This window comes from Neovison vison, chromosome 11, assembly GCF_020171115.1.
Source record: "Neovison vison isolate M4711 chromosome 11, ASM_NN_V1, whole genome shotgun sequence".
Lineage (NCBI taxonomy): Eukaryota > Metazoa > Chordata > Mammalia > Carnivora > Mustelidae > Neogale > Neogale vison.
In genome coordinates, this window is record NC_058101.1 from 108,898,683 (window position 1) to 108,918,161 (window position 19,479).

A 19,479-nucleotide genomic window follows, 5' to 3' on the forward strand; every position below is an offset into this window, starting at 1 on the left:
GTACAGAATATAATAATAACTGATTTTAAATACCATCTGTCCCTCAGTGGAAACTGACACTTCCAAACCCTTTAGCAATAACTACCTCTACAATTCACTTAATTTATTACATTGTGATAGCTACTGTTGTTTCACTTCTCAGGTCAACTTTGGACAAACTAAAAGCAGTAAAAAATTTTTAAAGGAACCACATTTCAAAACCCTTCTAATTCATCCTCACTTCGTGACGGGCAGAATAAACCCAAGATAATATATAAAGACCAGCATTTAAATACCTCTTAAGTTTTCATAGAAAATTATTTTTTCATATCTATTCTGAGAAGTAATAAGCTATGTCATAATTACCAAGATTTAAAAATAATCATGCTTGATTCTACTTTAGCAAAGAACACTTTCAACAAGATTATGAACATACCCCTGGAAAAACACAATGCACTTTACATATTTCAGACAACTTGCTATTCTTTTTTTTTTTTTTTTTTACAATTTTATTTATTCATTTGAGAGGGAACAAGAGTGAGAGAAATCACAGAGGGAGAGGGAGAAGCAGACTCACCGCTAAGCAGAGAGCCCAATGCTGAGCTCAATCCCAGGACCCTGAGATCCTGACCCGAGCCAAAGGCAGATGCTTAACCGACTAAGACACCCAGGTGCCCCAGACTACTTGGTATTAAAAAGAAGCTTACAACGCACTGGGGATCAACTCTACCCCCACTTAATTTTTCTCCCAACTGTATTTTCAATATAGCCATCATTGACTAACATTTTGAAATTTCACACATTTCTTGAAAAGTAGCTATCCAACTAGGTTTCTACATTCCTCAGAGTGCTTTACATTTGGTTCATGAAATTTACATCAAATTCCAACTTTTTAGTGAGAGGACTAATAGGATTATTCTCATTAAATAAACGGGGGAGCTATCTCACAGAACTGCTTAAGTAGCTAAAGACTCCTATTTCAACATATACAAGGGTTCAAGTAAATGAAGGAACTAAAGTATCCGTAAAAAACACCTCTCACCTGTATAAGGACACCTACCTTCCTCTTACTTGCTGAGGCCATGAAACAACCTGGTCATAGCCTTCAAAATCACAGAGGGTATCAAGAATATCCCTACATCTCCTAACGACTTTTGATGGCTGAACAGCATTCTTTCCCTAACCCACAATCCCACTAATTTTCTTCTCCCTTTCATTACCAGACTAGGACCGCCCGAAACCACAAGTGACTAACTACCCATTCAGACTTGTGAATGCTTAACTGGGCAATCTTTCTCTCCTCTTCTCTGCAAAATGTACCAATGACCCAACTAAATTAGACTTAGAGTTCCCCAAACACACTTTCTTTTCCTTGCCACAACCTGGTCTATCTGCTGCTGATACTCCCCTTTACATCTCTGTTCTCAGAAGCTTTATCTACCCCTTCAGGTCTATTTCAAATGCTACCCTCTCCATATAGTGCCCACACCACACCCCAACCCACCCCCAAACCTAAGAGGTCAGATGTGCTTATTTGGTCCTTACGTGAGAGCACTTTGTCCCACTGCTTTACTCTCTACCTGCTGAACAGCACCAAAGCACTGACTATAGATTACCTATTATAACTAGTTGTAAACCTTGAGTTTTCACCCCAAGAGAAGGTATTTTTCTTTAGCCACAAGGAAAAGGTCTACCAGGTTTAGGAGCTGATAGGAGATAGTGTGGTTCTCATCCTAGCTATATATTAGAATCATCTGTAAAGATTTTCTTTACAAATATTCATGCTGTTTCCTACCTCAAATTTAATCAGAATCTCTGAGGACAGGTTATGTTGGTGATTTTTTTTTAAGATTTTATTTATTTGACAGAGAGGGTCACAGTGGGAGGGGGAGAGGAAGAAGCAGGCTCCCCGCCGAGCAGGGAGCCCGATGCGGGGCTCAAACCAAGGACCCCGGGACCATGACCCGAGGAGAAGGCAGACACCTAATGACTGAGCCACCCAGATGCCCCTATGTTGGTGATTCTTACTTATTTCCAGGATTGTGAATCACTGGACAGCAAAAAAGTATCAATAGGGGTAAGATATTTGTGTTTTCATTTCACTGCTAGAACAAGTCATTTCCTACTTTATTCTTCTTATCTAGTTAATTCCAATATCTCCCATCCTATTTTAGGCTCTACTAATTTGACAAACTATCAAAACAGCTTCCTACTGGCTTCCCTACCTGGACCACCTCTTGGATTCAGCTCAGATCATGATCTTAGGATAGTGAGATCCAGCCTCATGTTGGGCTCCATGGTCAGCTCAGAGTCTACTTCAGATTCTCTCCTCTCGCCCCCTGCCCTTCCCACTTGTGCTCTCTCTTTATTTTTTAAGATTTTATGTATTTTTTTGACAGAGAGAAATCACAAGTAGATGGAGAGGCAGCAGAGAGAGAGAGGGAAGCAGGCTCCCTGCTGAGCAGAGAGCCCGATGCGGGACTCGATCCCAGGACCCTGAGATCATGACCTGAGCCAAAGTCAGCGGCTTAACCCACTGAGCCACCCAGGGCCCCTGTGCTCTCTCTTTAAAATAAAGAAGTAGGGTGCTTGTGTGGCTCAGTCAATTGAGCATCTGCCTTCAGCTCAGGTCATGATCCCAGGGTCCTGGGATCAAGTCCCACATTAGGCCCCTTGCTCCACAGGGAGCCTGCTTCTCCCTCTCCCTCTTCCTGCTGCTCCCCCTGCTTGTGCTCTCTGTCAAGTAAAGTAAATAAATAAGACGTTAAGAAAGAAAGGAAGAAAGAAAGAGGTAACTCTTTTTTAAAAAAAGCTTATGGGATGCAGTTAAAGGGAAGTTTATAGCTATAAATTCATGTATTAAAAAGGAAGAAAGGAGGCATCTGGGTGGCTCAGTCATTAAAGCTATAGACTTTTAGTTTCAGCTACGGTCATGATCTCAGGTCAGGAGATGGAGCCCTGCATTGCACTCTGTGCTCGGTGCAGAGTCTGCTTGAGATTCTCGCTCTCCCTCTGCCCCCCCTTCAAAAATGATAAAATATTTAAAGAACATTAAATAAATTAAAAAATAATAAAAAATTAAAAAGGAAGAAAAATCTCAAATTAATAACATTAACTTTACACCTCAGGGAACTAAAAGAATAAACTAAATCTAAAGCTAGCAGAAGGAAAGGAAATGATAAAGAGTACAAGAAATTAATAATACAGAAAAACAATGACAGTGGAGGGGCCAATGGCGAGCAGTGAGGGGAAATCAACCCAACTAAGAGTTTAATTTTTTTTAAACATCAACAAAATTGATGAACCCTTAGCTAAATTAACTAAGAAAAAAAGAGAGGACTCAATTAACCAAAAAAAAAAAAAAAAAAAAAATTCCCACTGCATTCATTCTATGAAGCCAGTGCTACCCTGATACCAAAGCCAGATAAAAGACACCACAACAAAACTACAGACCAACATCCCTGATAAATGCTAATGCAAAATCCTCAACAAAATAGCAGCAAACCACATTCAACAACACATTTAAAAAATTATACACCATGATGACATGGGTTCCTGGAAGTCAAGGATAGTTCAACATACAAAAAAAATTTAAACAGCATTTAAAAATCACCACTACGTGAACAGAATGAAGGATAAAAATCACGGTCATCTCAATTGATGCAGGAGAAACATCTGACAAGACTCTACACTCTTTCAAGATTAAAACACTTGTTAGGAACAGAAGAAACTATCTCAACATAATAAAAGCTGAAAAGCGAACATCACTCAATGGTGAAAGAGTGAAAACTTTTCCTCTAAGACCAGGAACAATACAAGGATGCCCACTCTGACAATTTCTATTCAACATAGTATTGGAATTCTTAGCCAGAGCAATTAAGCAAGAATAATAAAAGGCATCCAACTAGGAAGGAAAAGCAAAATTATCTTAGTTCACAAATGCCATGATCTTATATGTAGAAAATGTCTTAAAGATTCTAAAGTGAAAAACCGTTAGAATAAACAAAAGCAGTAAAGCTGAAGGATACAAAAATCAACATGCAACAACTGTGTTTCTAAACACTAAAAATGAGCAATCTGAAAAGGAAATTAAGAAAACAATTTCATTTATAATAGCATCAATAAGAACATTTAGAAACCAATGTTTCTAAGTGAGGAAGGTGAGAAACTTATTCCCCCAAAACTACAAAACACTGCCAAAGGAAAATAAAATCACCTCCAAGTGGAAAGCAGTGCCATGTGTATGGACTGAAAGACTTAATAATGTTAAAATGTTAGTACTACCCAAAGCAACATACAGATTCAACACAATTTCTCTCAAAATCCCAAAGACTTATTTTGCAGAAATTCAACAAATCATCCTAAAATCCACATATAATCTAACAGGCCCCCAAATAGCCAAAACAATTACTTTTAAAATGAACAAACTCAGAAGACTGAGACTTCCTGATCTCAAACTACATGATCTCATACTACAAAGCCACACTAAACAAAACAGTATGGTACTGCCATAAAGATAAATACACATACTACTGGAATAGAGGTAAGTCCAGAAATAAACCCTTATTTATATACATAGACAAACGACCTTAGTAGAGTGCCAAGACCACTCAATAAGGACAGTGCCTTCAATAAATGGTGTTAGGAAAACTAGATATCCACAAGCAAAAGACTGAAGTTAGACATTTATCTTAGACTATATACAAAAATAAATTCAAAATGAGTTAAAAGACCTACATGTAAGGCCAAAACCGTAAGACACAGGGGGAAAATTTCATGACATTAGATACAATGATTTCTTGGGTGTGACACTAAAAAGAACAGGTAACAAAAGCAAAAATAAAGTGGGACTACATCAAACCATTAAGACTTTTAAGATTTTTGGGACGCCTGGGTGGCTCAGTGGGTTAAGCCTCTGCCTCAGCTCAGGTCGTGATCCCAGGGTCCTGGGATGGAGCCCCACATCGGGCTCTCTGCTCAGCAGGGAGCCTACTTCCTCCTCTCTCTCTGCCTGCTTCTCTGCCTGCTGGTGATCTCTGTCTGTCAAATAAATAAATAAAATCTTTAAAAAAAAAAAAGACTTTTAAGATTTTTATTTATATAAGAGAGAGAGAGAGCATGAGCAGGAGGAGGGGCAGAGGGAGAGGGAGAAGCAGCCTCCTCATTGAGCAGGGAGCCCAACGTGGGGCTGGAGCCCAACACCCTGGGATCATGACGCAAGCTAAAGGCAGACACTTAACCACCCAGGCACCCTAAACACTAAGACTTTCGCTCATCAAAGGACACAACTGACAGTGAAGAGGTAACCTATGGAATGGAAGAAGAGATCTACAAGTCATGTACCTGATAATATTATGGTTAATATCCAGAATGTATTAGTCGGTTAATATTCAGAATATATAAAGAAACCTACAATACAACTAGAAAAAAATCAAATAACTGGATTAAGAAATGTCAATAGACATTTCACCAAGAATGATTAAAAAAAAAGGCCACAAGCATCTGAAAGATACTAAATATCAATAGTCATCAGAGAAATATAAATCAAAACCCAATATGAGATCACCTCATATCCACAAGGATAGCTATTTTTAAAAAAATAAAAATTATAAAAATTAAAAAACAAGCATTGGCAGGGATGTAGAGAAGCTGGAATCCTTGCACACTGTTGGTGGGACCATAAACTACTGTGTAAAACCATAGTGGAATAACGCAGATACTGTGGAAAACAGTATGATGGTTCCTCAAAAAATTAAAATAGAACTAGTTAATGATCCAGTAATCCATCTTCAGGATATATAGCCAAAAGAACAGAAAGCAGGGCCAAAGAGACAACTACACCATGTTCCTAAGCAGCATTGTTCACAAAAGCCAAGAGGTGAGAGCAATGCAAATGCCCATCAAAGGATGAACAGATAAACAAAATGTGGTACCTACATACAATGGAATACTCTGCAGCCTTAAAATGGAAGGAAATCCTGTCACGTGCTACACCATGGATGAACCTTGAGGACATTATGGTAAGTGAAATAAACCAGTTGCAGGGGTACCTGCAGTTAATCAGTTGAGTCTTCAGCTCCGGTCATGATCCCTGGGTCCTGGAATCAAGCCAGAGTTGGGCCTCTCTGCTCAGCTGGGAGCCTGCTCCCTGTTCCACTCCCCACCCCTGCTTGTGAGTGTGTGCGCTCTCTCACTCTCTCTCTCTGTCAAATAAATAAATAAAACCTTAGGAAAGAAAAGGAAAGAAGCCAGTCACAAAAAGACAAATACTATATGATTCCACTAGTATAAGATATCTAAAGTAGTCAAATTCATAGATAAAGAAAGCAGAATGGTGGTTATCAGGCTGGGAGAAGGGACCAAAAGAGAATTCTTGTTTAATGGGTTTCAATTGTGCAAAATGAAAAATTTCAGGAGATCTCTTCCACAACAATGTAAATATACTTAATACTGAAACTGTACACTTAAAAACGGTTAAGGTCCTAAAGTCTTTTTTTACAATAAAAAAGACACACTTTTTTTAAAAAGTTAAGCTATAAAACTGTATAGATATATGTAAGAGCAATGATCCAATTTTTGTTTTGAAAAAATAAAAACAGCTAACATTTGAGTGCATACTATATGCCAAACTCTGACTTAGGCAGTTACTATGTATTAATGCTGTTAATCCTACAACAACTATAAGAGGTCAATGCTATTACCATCCCATTTTACAGATGAGAAAACTGAGACACAGTCAAGTTACTTAGCACGTCCAAAAAACACAAAGCCAGGGTTTTTTTGTTTTGGTTTGCAGGGGTTTTTTTTCTTTTTAAGTTTTTTATTTATTTATTTGAGAGAGAGAGAGCACAAATTGGAGAGGGGGTGGAGAGCAGAGGGAAAGTGAGCAGACTCCAGGGAGCCCAATGTGGGGCTCAATCCCAGGATTCCCAGCTCACGACCGGAACAAAAGGCAAACACGTAACTGTCTGAGCCCCCTAGGTGCCCCTTAAGATTTATTTATTTGAGAGAGAGCTTGTGCACCTGCACAAGCACATGGGCCAGGGGTAGGGGGGAGGTGTGGACAGCAAAAAAGGGAGAGAAAGAGAATCCTCAAGTAGACACCCCATTGAGCACAAAGCCCAATGTGGGACTCCATCCCAGGATCCTAGGATCACGACCTGAGCCAAAATTCAGAGTTGGCCGCTTAACCAAGTGGGCCACCCAAGCACCCCACAAAGCCAAGTTCTAAATACAGACCCTCTTGAGACACTATTCATGCTCTTAACCTCTATGCAATACCTACAAAAAAGTTTGGAAAGATAATGAACCAAATTATTAACATTCTCTTAGATTCTTTCTGATCATGATGGACTTTCATTTCATACACTTCTATTAAATTTATGAAAAGATTATGTACTGCTTTTTATAATGAAAAGCAAAAGAAGATACTGACAATTTCAAAAAGTATACTTAATGTAACAGCAAGGTCTCTATACCTACTATCAATGACTTTATTACTTATATATCTCTGGACTCAGACCCTCCACTACAGTAGAGCTACTCTATTTACTAAAACACGCTTTTTCAGCTGGCTTCTCTACTTCCGTAAGCTATCCTTCCCCTGGAATATCCTCTCCTATGCTCTAATGAGCACTTTCTGATTTACCCTTCCACTTTTAGTTATTTTTGCAATTTATCAAAATCCAGTTCTTAACTCACCTCCTTCAGGAGGCCTTCCTGTCCTTACCTATACCATTTTTCACCAGTTTAGTATGCTGCTTTGAAAAAACTGCCCTACAGGTTTTATCTGAGTCCCTTATAGAGCCATCAGCAAAGTTCCTTGAAGATGTTACTACTCCTTCTCCTACAGGCAAGGGCACTCCAGGGGCATAAAATATACTTAGCACCAACATCTAGAGTTCTACAGACTTTCCTATCAGAAACAACAGCTCCTTAGAGATAGAACTGATTCCAGATCTGGGATAGGGAAATTACAAGGTAAATCTGATTTGTCTTGCGCCAGAAGGCCAGGAAGCAATCAGAGACTAATGCAGGAGGGTCAAAAGGATATAGAAACCACTCTGAAAATGGTTATCACTGACAAAATGAGACAATTTGAACATCCAAAAGAATAAGGATTGCAACTTATTTTAATGTTTAATGAAGGCAGGGGCACCTGGGTGGCTCAGTCAGTTAAGTACCTGACTCTTGATTTTGCCTGGGGATGTGATCTCAGGGTCATGAGATTGAGCTCCACTTCCAGCTTCCCGCTGAGCATGGAGTCTGGTTGGGATTCTCTCTCCCTCTCCCTCTGCCTCTATCCCCTGCACTCGCAAGCCTCTCTTTCTCTCTCTCTCTCGGGGAGAGGTCCAAAGGACCCTATACTGAAAAATGGGGAAACTACAACAAACATTTGTGATCCCTGGAAGTGACCAATATATTACCATTACATGTCTTCTAAGTAGGAATCTTACCATTTTTAGGGAGAACACAGTTTTTATTAACCAGTTGATGAGGAAGAACCTCCTTAGAGGGGGAAAAAAAATCAGACAGTGGGCGCCTGGGTGGCTCAGTGGGTTAAGCCGCTGCCTTTGGCTCAGGTCATGATCTCAGGGTCCGGGACTCGCATTGGGCTCTCTGCTCAGCAGGGAGCCTGCTTCCTCCTCTCTCTCTCTCTGCCTGCCTTTCTGCCTACTTGTGATCTCTCTCTGTCAAATAAATAAATTAAAAATCTTAAAAAAAAAAAATCAGACAGTAAATGACAGAATGGGGTTGGAAGGGGACTCACTATGTGCAAACCCTTACTGAAATAATTATCAGTATCCATGATGGTTACTGGATCCATGGATACTAAAACCACTTGGAAAAAGATCATGAAGAAAAGCATATTCTCATCATGCCAGAGTATCACCCTACAGATTACACAGTCACTGAAAGTGAAAAATACATGTTTACAGTGGTAATCTGGCAGCAACCTCTCTAACCAAATGTCAAATTTTGGAGTGGAACAACCAGGCATTCTGTGTCTCCTAATGTGATAAAATACAAGGCATCCAGGATCACCTAGGAGTCTTCTCAAGGGAATCTCGACAAATTCTAGTTAGGCCTTTGGACCTAATATTTGGCTGAAGGAAAATACAGTGGGTAAAAGAACAACTTAAAGGCACTACGAAGAAATATGGAGTTAATCAAGAATATGTGATGTTGAGGAAATAATGAGATAATCAAGAATATGTGACGTGCTACAAGACAACTGACTAATCTCTTTTAAAAAGTCAGCATCATGAAATAAAGATGAGAGGACTCTTCTAAATCAAAAGAGGCTGACAGACATGACAAGCAAATGCTACTTGTGAGCTCCGATAAGATCTTAATTTCAAAAAATAATAAAAAGTAAAAAATACAACTATTAAAGATGCCTACGGGATAACTGGGAAATCTGAATAGGATTGACTATTAGATGATGTTAGGGAATTCCTGTCCATTTTCTTAAATGTAATCATGGCATTGTAAACAAGAAAGAAGAATGTCCTTGTCATTAAAAGAGGCATGCTGAATAATTAACAGGTGTGGTGTCATGTTGTCTGTGACTTTCAAACGTTTCAACAAATACACAAATGCAATACACACACACAAGCAGACACAAATAAAGCAAACAGGACAAAATGTTAATTTAGGTGATGAATATACTGCAATTAGTTATTAATATTCTTCTTTAAACTTTTCTATATGTTTGAAATTCTTCACAATAAAAAGCTAGGGAAACTTAATAAAGTTGTAAAATAAGTAAGGGGAAAAATAACTCCTGGTCTCTTTCACTTAGCACCACCTCGTGATTTATTTTTTTTTTCTTAAATAAAGCAAACTTCACATATAATATTAGTTTCAGGTGCAAAACATCCTGATTCAATCACTTATCTTTTTTTAAAGTACTTCCTGTCTGTACAAATAACCTTAAGTCCCTCAAGGACACTTAGATTTTCACAGGTTTACAAATATATAAATAGCCCAACAGATGTTGTTATTCATAAATAACATAAAAGACCACTTTGATAAAAATCAAAATGTCTGTTAATTTAAAGTCTTAGCTAGGAAATGGAACAATATAAAGCTTCTGATGACAGAAGTATAAGTATAATCATGTTGGAAAACAATTTGGCACCAGCAAAACAAAGCTGAACACATATATATCCTATTACTAAAGAATGTTTCTGATGGGTGTATACCCAGGAGAAACTCTTGCACATAGGCACCAGGAGTTAGGCTTAAGAATATTTAAAGCAGGGCACCTGGGTGGCTCAGTTGGTTAAGCGACTGCCTTCAGCTCAGGTCATGATCCCAGGGTCCTGGGATGGAGTCCCGCATCAGGCTCCCTGCTCCATGGGGAACTCCCTCTGACCTTCTCCCCTTTCATGCTCTCTCTCACTGTCTCTCTCTCAAATAAATAAGTAAAATCTTTAAAAAAAAAAAATAAAAAAGAATATTTAAAGCAGCACTATACAAGAACAAAAACATGGAACAACCCAAATTTCCATTAACAAAGAAATGAATGAACTATGATACATGGATTCACTGGAATACCACAGAGCAATGAAAAATGAATGAACTAGAGCTACACACATGAATGAATCTCAAAAACATGTTAAAGATAACAAGTTGCATAACAATACCAGCAGAGATTTCATTTGTAAACGTTTCAAAAACATCGAAAGTAAACAATGCATTATCTAAGGAATCAAACGTGGAAAAGCAAATGAATGATAAACACAAAATTCGGGATAAGTAGTTCCTCTTGTGTGAGGAACACAGTGAAGCCTTCTGGTTTTACTACTAATGTTCTTTTTAAGAATTTAGGTGCTAAGTATATAGGCATTTATTGTATCATTTTTGTTTTAGATTCTATTAATGATTCACTATTAGTTTTTTATTCTACTCAAAATCTAATAATAACTGAGTAAAAAAAATTAATAACTGACTTTAAGGTACATAAAACCTCAATTCAAAAACAATACTAAATTATTCACATAATAACAGCACTTAAATTTCTCTGCATTGGGATGCCTGGGTGGCTCAGTTGGTTAAGCGGCTGCCTTCGGCTCAGGTCATGATCCCAGCATCCTGGGATCGAGTCCCACATCGGGCTCCTTGCTCGGCAGGGAGCCTGCTTCTCCCTCTGCCTCTGCCTGCTATTCTGTCTGCCTGTGCTCGGTTCCTCTCCCTCTCTCTCTCTGACAAATAAATAAATAAATAAATAAATAAATAAATAAAATTTCTCTGCATTTATTTAGTAGTGAACAATGCAAAGCTATCAGTATTCAAATAGTCAAACCTATCAGTAGTGCCAATTAGGAAAATAATAAGGAATAAAATAAATCCCCAACCCAAGAAGCCATGCCCCATTTGAGGAAAAAAACAAAAGCCATGCCCTATCTAATGGCACCTACAGTTACCTATTTTACTCAATGATTTAAGCTCACAGCTTGACAAAAAAGATAAAGCAGCCTTCAGAATGTGACACAAAGTTTGCTCTTTTGACCTTTTATCAAGGTAGAATCATTAAATACAGGTTCATAATATGAAGAAGTCTGTTTCCTCTTACTTTATGACCATAAGGAAAGTCCTAACATCACAATTTCATTTATCTTTTATACCCTAACCACTAGAGGCCTGAGCCTATGACCCAAATAATGCCACACAAGCAAACCCCAGCTGACAGGATTTTAGGAATGCTTTCCACCAGACATGGCACAGCGGTTGTGTCATCAGAAGAAGTCCCTATGGAACCTTGCAATAAAACAGAACCTTTTTTTAATGTAAGAACACTTTAACATGAAATCTACCCTCTTAACAAATTTAAGTGTCAATATAGTTTTCCTTGTTGTAGGTACAATGCTGAATAGCAGATGTCTAGAGCCTATTCATCTTGTGTGACTCAAACTCTGAGCCCACTGATGAGCGCTCCCCATTTCTTCCTCCTCCCAGTCCCTGGCAGCCACCATTACATTCTTCGATTCCATGAACTCAAGTGTTTTAGATACCTCATGTAAGTTCAATCATCCAGTGTCTTTCTGAAACTGACTTATTTTAGGTAGCACAATGTGGCATACTGCAGAATTTCCTTCTTTTTAAGGCTATGTTGTATTCTACTGTGTGTATATACCACAAATTATTTATCCATTCACCCATCCATGGACATTCTGGTTGTTTCCACGACTTAGCCACTGTGAACAGTGCTACAAGAAGAGAACTTGTGTGCAATGTATAATTTAAGGGAAGTATCACACGGTCCTTCTACCAGGTTCAACTACAGCTGCCAAACACATAGCAAAAAAGACCTAGCTTACAGAGTATGCTGAATTGCTCTTTATTCAAAGTCAGACACAAGACTGATACCAATCAAAGAAATCGAAATAAAAGCACATAACTGTTGAGCTAGGAGTACTACCTGCCCAAGCATGAATAAGCAAATGCCTCATGTTAAAGCAGGAGATCCGGAGAGGTTCACAATCAACCAGGAAGGGTAATAATTGTATTTATACTCCATTACATTAAAACTTTACTATGCAGAGATTTATAATGGTTGCTCTATGGAGTATGCCTAACTACAGTACATTTACTAAATGGGTTTGCTATCAATACCAGGGACAATTCCTTATTAGTACAGGAGTTACCATGCTATTGCTTCTCTCTTCTAACATCTAGAGCTAAATATGTGCTTAGCTATGTGCATATGTGTCTATTACATCAACCCCTACCAAATTTACTAATAACTAAAAATTTTGTATGTTGGGATGCCAGGGTGGCACGGTTAAGCATCTGCTTTCTGCTCAGGTCATGATCCCAGAGTCCTTCTTGCTAAGCGAGAAGCCTGCTTCTCCCTCTCCCTGCCACTCCCCCTGCTTGTGCTTGCGCTCGCTCTCTCTCTCTCTCTCTCCCCCTCTCTGACAAATAAATAAAACTTTAAAAAAAAACAAAAATAAGAAAATAAAAATTTTGTATGAAAAAGATTCACCCCCCCAAAAAATGACTAAAACATCTACAAACTGTATGAACAATATAAGATCACACCTACTTCTACCAGCCCTTCAATCTCTTTTAAAAAAAAAAAAAAACAAAAAACAAAAAACACTGAGTTAAATAAAGAGTTCTTCAACTTTTGATTACCTACCAACCAAATGATGCTTGCTCTTTAAAAGTTCTACTGGAATATAAACATAACTCATGCCAAAACCCCAGCATAACTGTTTATGATATAAGCATGTCAATAAAAGGATATCTCCACTGACCACCACAATGTCCTCAAACCAACATTGGTCTTTTGTAAAATCAATGAGCTTTATAAGAAGCTATGACAGTTGTACCCAACCACCTAACTTACAGCAGTACTAGGGATGGTATGAGATAATGTGAGGAATTTAAAGGTAATCCTTATAAATACAAAGTATAATATGGTAGTATCTCCATCAGTGGTGAAGATGAGTTCCAGAAACATGCTGCATTATTAGGAAGGAACTTTGTTATGGAAAAACAAGAGTTTCAGAGGGTACAGTGACATTTCAAAGTTGCTACATGCTGGAAGGGCAATTCCTTCCTCAGTTTCCAAATCCAACTCCCAAGATGCCCAGCTACGCACTTTCCTCCTAGAGACCCAAATCACCTTACCTTGCTACTATTCGTTTGAAAGAATCTACTCCAAGAATGTGTTCAAAATGTTCATAAACAGATGAAAGCAGGAGTCGGGAGGGGGCGGGGGGGAGAGGCAAAATGAGTGAAGGGGAGTGGGAGACAGAGGCTTCCAGTTTCAGAACAAGTAAGTCACAGGAATAGAAGGCACAGCATAGGACATATAGTCAATGATATTATAATAGTGTTGTATAGTGACAGATGGTAGTACACTTGTGGTGAGCACAGCCTGAGGTAGAAACATATTGAATCACTATGTTGTACACCTGAAACTAATGTAACATTGTGTGTCAACTATTCTCAAACTAAAAAACTTTAAAAAAAAGAAAAAAAGAAAAAGTTCTAAATACTGGGAGAATTACTAAAATGTGACAGAGACAATTAGAAAAATGGAAAAGAAAGAAAGAAAAATGGGGCTAAGAGACTTGCTTGACACAGGATTGTCACAAACCTCCAATCTGTAAAAACCACAGTATGCGTAAAGCCCAATAAAGCAAGCACAAAACAGGTGTATAAGGGCGCCTGGGTGGCTCAGTGGGTTAAAGCCTCTGCCTTCGGGAGGGAGCCTGCTTCCTCCTCTCTCTCTCTGCCTGCCTCTCTGCCTACTTGTGATCTCTGTCAAATGAATAAATAAAAAATCTTTTAAAAAAAATGAAATAGGTGTACATATGTGTGTGTGTGTGTGCATATACCTCTATATGTATACCTATATGTACCTCCATTCCTAGCTTTTAATTTCTCTCAGCAATGATATGTATGTTTTTAGTGTAGAGATCTTTCATTGCTTTTATTACATTTCATTTATTACATTTCATTTTATTACATTTCATTATATTTTATTTCATTGCTTTTATTACATTTTTTCTAGTTGTTTGATTTCCTTGGGTGTTACTAATATAACATCTTTTATAATTTTATTTTTCAAAAGCTATTATGGAGAAACAAAAATTGTTTTTGTAGTTAAAAAAACAAAAATAAAATTTTCATAAACAAATGATACTTCTCCTTACACATTTTTAAGCCTTCCTTATAATTGGGACACCTGGGTGGCTCAGTTGATTAAGCATCTGCCTTCAGCTAAGGTCACAATACCAGGGTCCTGAGATTGAGTCTTACATCTGGCTCCTTGCTCTGAGGGGAGGCTGCTTCTCACTCTGCCTGCTGCTCCCCCTGCTTGTGCGCTCCCACGCATGCTCTCTCCCCCTCTCTGGCAAATAAATTTTTAAAAATCTTAAAAAACACAACAAAACAAAAAAACCTTCCTTATAACTAGTTGTAATAGTATTACACATGAAACTACATGCATAATAAAACCACTCACTGAACACTGTGCTAAGTATTTTGCATGCTCTCTTATTCACCTTCCCATCAATTCCATGAAGAGGATACACCATTAGCCCTCTACTACAAATTTAAGAGAGAACTTGGCCAAGGACATGATAGTAAAGATTTAACTCCAGGTCAGACTATAAACCCAGTCTCCTTCCACTCATACTATACTCTTTAAAGTTCTTACATCTTATAAATGGTTACAAATCACTCAGGTCCTCAGCTGATCCTTTAACTACAGACAAGGTAGCATCTGCCCTGAGCTATTTACTAAGGGCTTGAATGCTCTTTGCTTTCCTTGTCAGGCCCAATGACCTCTTTTCGTTAAGAAACTGAACGCCTAAAAAAAAAAAAACCTGAATGCCTTCAGTGTACAAGGTAGAGAAAATGAAAATATGTAAAGCACAGCCTCCACCCTCAAAATATTTTTACAGACTCCTAGGAACTAGGCATAAACGATTACACTACTATTAAAATTAGTAAACTACTATTAAATAAGAATGAACACTTCTATAAGGAAATGCCATCAAACATCAGAAAAGCTCAATTTTCAAGTAAAAGGGATTTTATTCATATAAAGAGCCAAAGCTTTTCTTAAAATTAAACATCTTAGGGGCCCCTAGCAGGCTAAGTCAGAAAAGCATGCGACTCCTCATCTCAGGGTTGTGAGTTCGAGCCCCACATTAGATGCAAAGATTACAAAAAAAAAAAAACCAAACCTCAAAAAATAAACTAAGCATCTTAGATAAAAATATTTTTGTACCTTAAGCATAAAACACAGCATAATACTACAAAGACCTTAACATTGACAGGTGCCTGGGTGGCTCAGTCGTTTGGGCATCCAACTCTTGATTTTGGCTCTGGTGATGATTTCAGGGTTCTGAGACTGGGCTGGGTGATGGGTTCCCCCCTCAGCTGAGGAGGGAGGAGTCTGCTTGAGATTCTCTCCCTGTCCCCCAACACCCCTCCCTCTGCAAGTGTGTACTCTCTCTAATAAATAAATGTTTTTTAAAAATGTTTAAACAAGAAGACCTAACATTGATTAAATTTATTAATGTGTGAAGTGTTTTACATACACTTAGAATTTACACCAAAATCCTGTACTATCCATGGGCCCACTGGAGGTAACATCAAACAGAAAAGTCAAGTTATTTGCCTAAAATCATGCAGCTAGTAAATGATGGAGTCATGATCCAAATGTAGCATATACCTCTTTATTCAGCCTTGTGATGCATTTATCATTGACGCAAACATTCTATGCCCACCTACTGCATGCATAGCATTGTACTGAGAAATGAGAGGGCAGTGAACAAGATAGCTTGTTCACAAACCTCACCTTGTAATTAAAAAACAGATAAATAAGAAAATAAATGAGATAACTACTGATTGTATAAAATACCTATAGGAAATCAAGGTGTTGTGAATAAGTAACTGGGAAAGGCTTACCTCTGTTATTGCCTCTTATAGTTTTGTTCTCAGATTGTTCCCACATAAGCTGGCCAGACAGCCAGGCTGGGGACCAGAGAAGCAGGCAGACAGAAGACAGACTACTGAAGATGATCAGAGAAGTGGCCAGGAGAAGGCTTATGTCATGTTTTCACGAATATGTTGGCATTTTTCCACAAATCCTAAGGAGACAATGTTCTTTCTACTGAATAATACCATGCCTAAGAGAGTATCACCTATGTCTGATGAATATGGTTTCACAGTCAAAATCTAAACACGTAGGTGTCTGTACGTATTAACTCATTCAGCATTACAAAATGCAACCTAACTTTAAACTCAAGGTAAACCACATTATTCCACTCATGGTACACAATTTCCAAAAGCAAATTATTGGGTTTTTTATTTTAAATCCAGGTCCCACATAGCCTTCAACAAATTAAAATTTGAAAATTATTTCAAAGAAACAAAAAGACTCATACCACGTTTAGCATGCTGAGTAGTCCAATGCTATTTTTAGAAAGAGCAACACTTCTCATGTGCAACTTTTTCCAAATGATACTAACAAGGTCAAGGATCATATCCTATCTAAAAACAAGACCTATACAACATAGCCAGGATCTCTTAGAATAGCTTATGTACAAGTCGTGTGGCCTGAAGGATTTACTTGTATTTTACATGTCTTTATATTTACATACTTTATATTTAAAATATTCATATTACTTGTATATATACTATTCTTACTTGTTTTCATTCCAATCATTGATATTTTTCATATGGCAGTGTTCAAACAGCTGTTAAAAGAAGAAAATAATGCTTCACGTCTTACCAGCATTTCACATTCACTGGATAATTTGAGCTCCAGAACAACCTTGAGAAATATGTAAGTAAGAGTATCATCTTCCCCTCTGCACAGTGGTAGGAGTGGAGCTCAGAAAGGTTAGGTAACTTGGCTAGTTCAAGATTGCACAGTACTTGGCAAAGGCAGAGCCCTGACCAGGCCTTCAGACTCTTTGTTCATGCTCTTCTCCCCACAGAACGCTGCTAATTTAATAAATGAACTTTCACGCGTCTCCCTCTTCAACAGACCTGGACTGGAACTAAGAGCCATACCACTGTGGCCCTGACGATACTCTGAGTGTCCAAATGCAACCGGAACACGAGTGCTTTTCAGTAAACATAAACACTAGCACACGTTTCAGTCAGGACCCCATTCAGTGCTGGGTTTGCTCCACTGCACAAAACTTATTAAAATACACCATGCCTTAAAGCATAACCCTTAATGGAACTGACTTTTTCACTCAGTGGCAAATTCTGTAAATGAGAACCGTCACTCATAGCGCTAACTTACGGTTTTCTAAATTAATAATTTTGGATGCCAAAACAAACGAAGGAATTACAGACCCCTATCTATCCCCAAGCTCAAAGTTGCCGAAGTGTCAAAGCGCGGTAGTAAAACACAAGGAGAGAGGTGGGGCTGGAGCTAGCGTTCCTCCTCTTCTGCGACCCCAGGCAACCCACTCCTCAAAACCCCAACGGGTCTCTTCCGACCCCCAATCCCGCCGGGACCAGAGTGACTGACTACCCGGCCCCGCGACGCCCCGCGACCACGACCAGAGTGCTGCCGGGAGCTGCGGCTGTGGGGATACGCACGGCTGAGGCTGCCCCCTCCCCGGGGCGTCCCCACCTGTCTCGGGTAGCCCGCACACCTGACAGTCCCAGCAAGGGCAGAGGATGCGCTGCGGAAAGCCGCCCCTCAACGCGGCGCCCTAGAACCGCCGGGCTGCCCGGGACAAGTCCGCTTCCGCCCCCAGCCCACATGGCCGCTGGCAGACCGCGCCCGCGTCCGAGGGGCCCAAGATCCCCCGAGACGGGAGGGGGCGGCGGCGGCGACAGTGGCTGGGGGAGGAGGGAGCGCGGCCGGCGCGCCCGGGGGGTGGAAGAGGAGGAGCGCGTCCCAACCGGCCGCGAGGGCAGACGGAGAGCGGAGGAAGTCCGCCGGCCGCAGCGGCGTCGCGGGGGAGCAGGCGTCTACCTGGGAGCAGAAGTACGAGCCCTGGATGCCCAGCTTGATGCAGGTGGGACACTGGAGCTTGGCCTCGCTGCTGCAGCCGTCCGTCTCGCACACGCGCGTCTCCACGGCCGCCATGCTGCCTGGCTGCTCGAGGAGCGCCTCACCGAGGAAGAGGAGGAGGAGGAGGAGAGAGGGCAGAGGAGGGGACAGAGGCCGAGCCAGGGGAGGAGCTCGGCCCGCGGGGCCTGGGCGCGGAAGCAGGAGGAGCGCCGGGCCGGCCCAGACCACGCTGCGCGCCCCGCCCCTGCCCCGCGCGCGCAACTGGCGCCCCGCCCCGCGGCGTTCGCCCCGCCCCTGCCAGCGGCCCCCGCCTCCCGGCCCCAGGCGCGCACGTGGGGGCTGCGAGGGATCGTGGCGGAGACCTCCGCCGGCTCCGCATGGTCTCACGCCTGTCCCGGGCGAGAGCGACCCCCTGGCCCTGGTCAGGGAAGGCCAGGTGCTGCCGGCGGGGAGGGGCCCTCATGTCTTGCGCCGCGTGTATCTAGAGAGACAGCGCTCTGGTCCTGCCTTACTGGATCGCGGGGTCTTGAATGTCCCCCACACTCGCAAGAGGTTGGAAAGGGCGCCCCGCTCCTCTGCGTTGGTCACCCGGCAGCTTCTTGGAAAAGGAAAGTAACTCATTTTTTAAAGTTCTGTTTCTCACGGGTAGTGCCTGCTCTGAGGCCTAAAGACCACCATTCAGTCATTCACAAAAAGGGGAGCCAGAGAGCTGTCAGGAGGAGATGGGCCGAGATTTGCATCAACCCTCCCTCGTGCCTGATTTTCTTCATACACATACCCGCATTCACAATGTACAATGCTAGTAATAGTAACACCGCAACTACTAGATATTCAATAAAACAATTTGGTGTTATCCCAGTCGGTTATTTAAAAGGTGAGTAGGGAAGAATTGTATTAATCTTGAATCATCGGGGTTGAAAGGAGGTTTAGTGGTCTTGTTGCCCAGATCTCTTCAACTACATCCCAGATCTGCCATTTTCGAACTTGTG

General features: G+C 40.5%; 1 protein-coding gene across 2 annotated transcripts in view; it reads right to left on the reverse strand.

Annotated features, from left to right (window-relative positions):
- Window positions 1–18,689, reverse strand: part of METAP1 (methionyl aminopeptidase 1) — a 73,443-nt gene extending 54,754 nt beyond the window's left edge. The window contains exon 1 of one of the 2 annotated variants that reach the window (XM_044224432.1): window positions 18,452–18,689. In XM_044224432.1, the coding sequence (XP_044080367.1) occupies window positions 18,452–18,565 (114 nt within the window). In that variant the 5' untranslated portion in view covers window positions 18,566–18,689. The remainder of the gene's footprint in view (window positions 1–18,451) is intronic. The other variant, XM_044224431.1, reaches the window with a different exon arrangement.
- Between the last annotated feature and the right edge of the window lie 790 nt (window positions 18,690–19,479).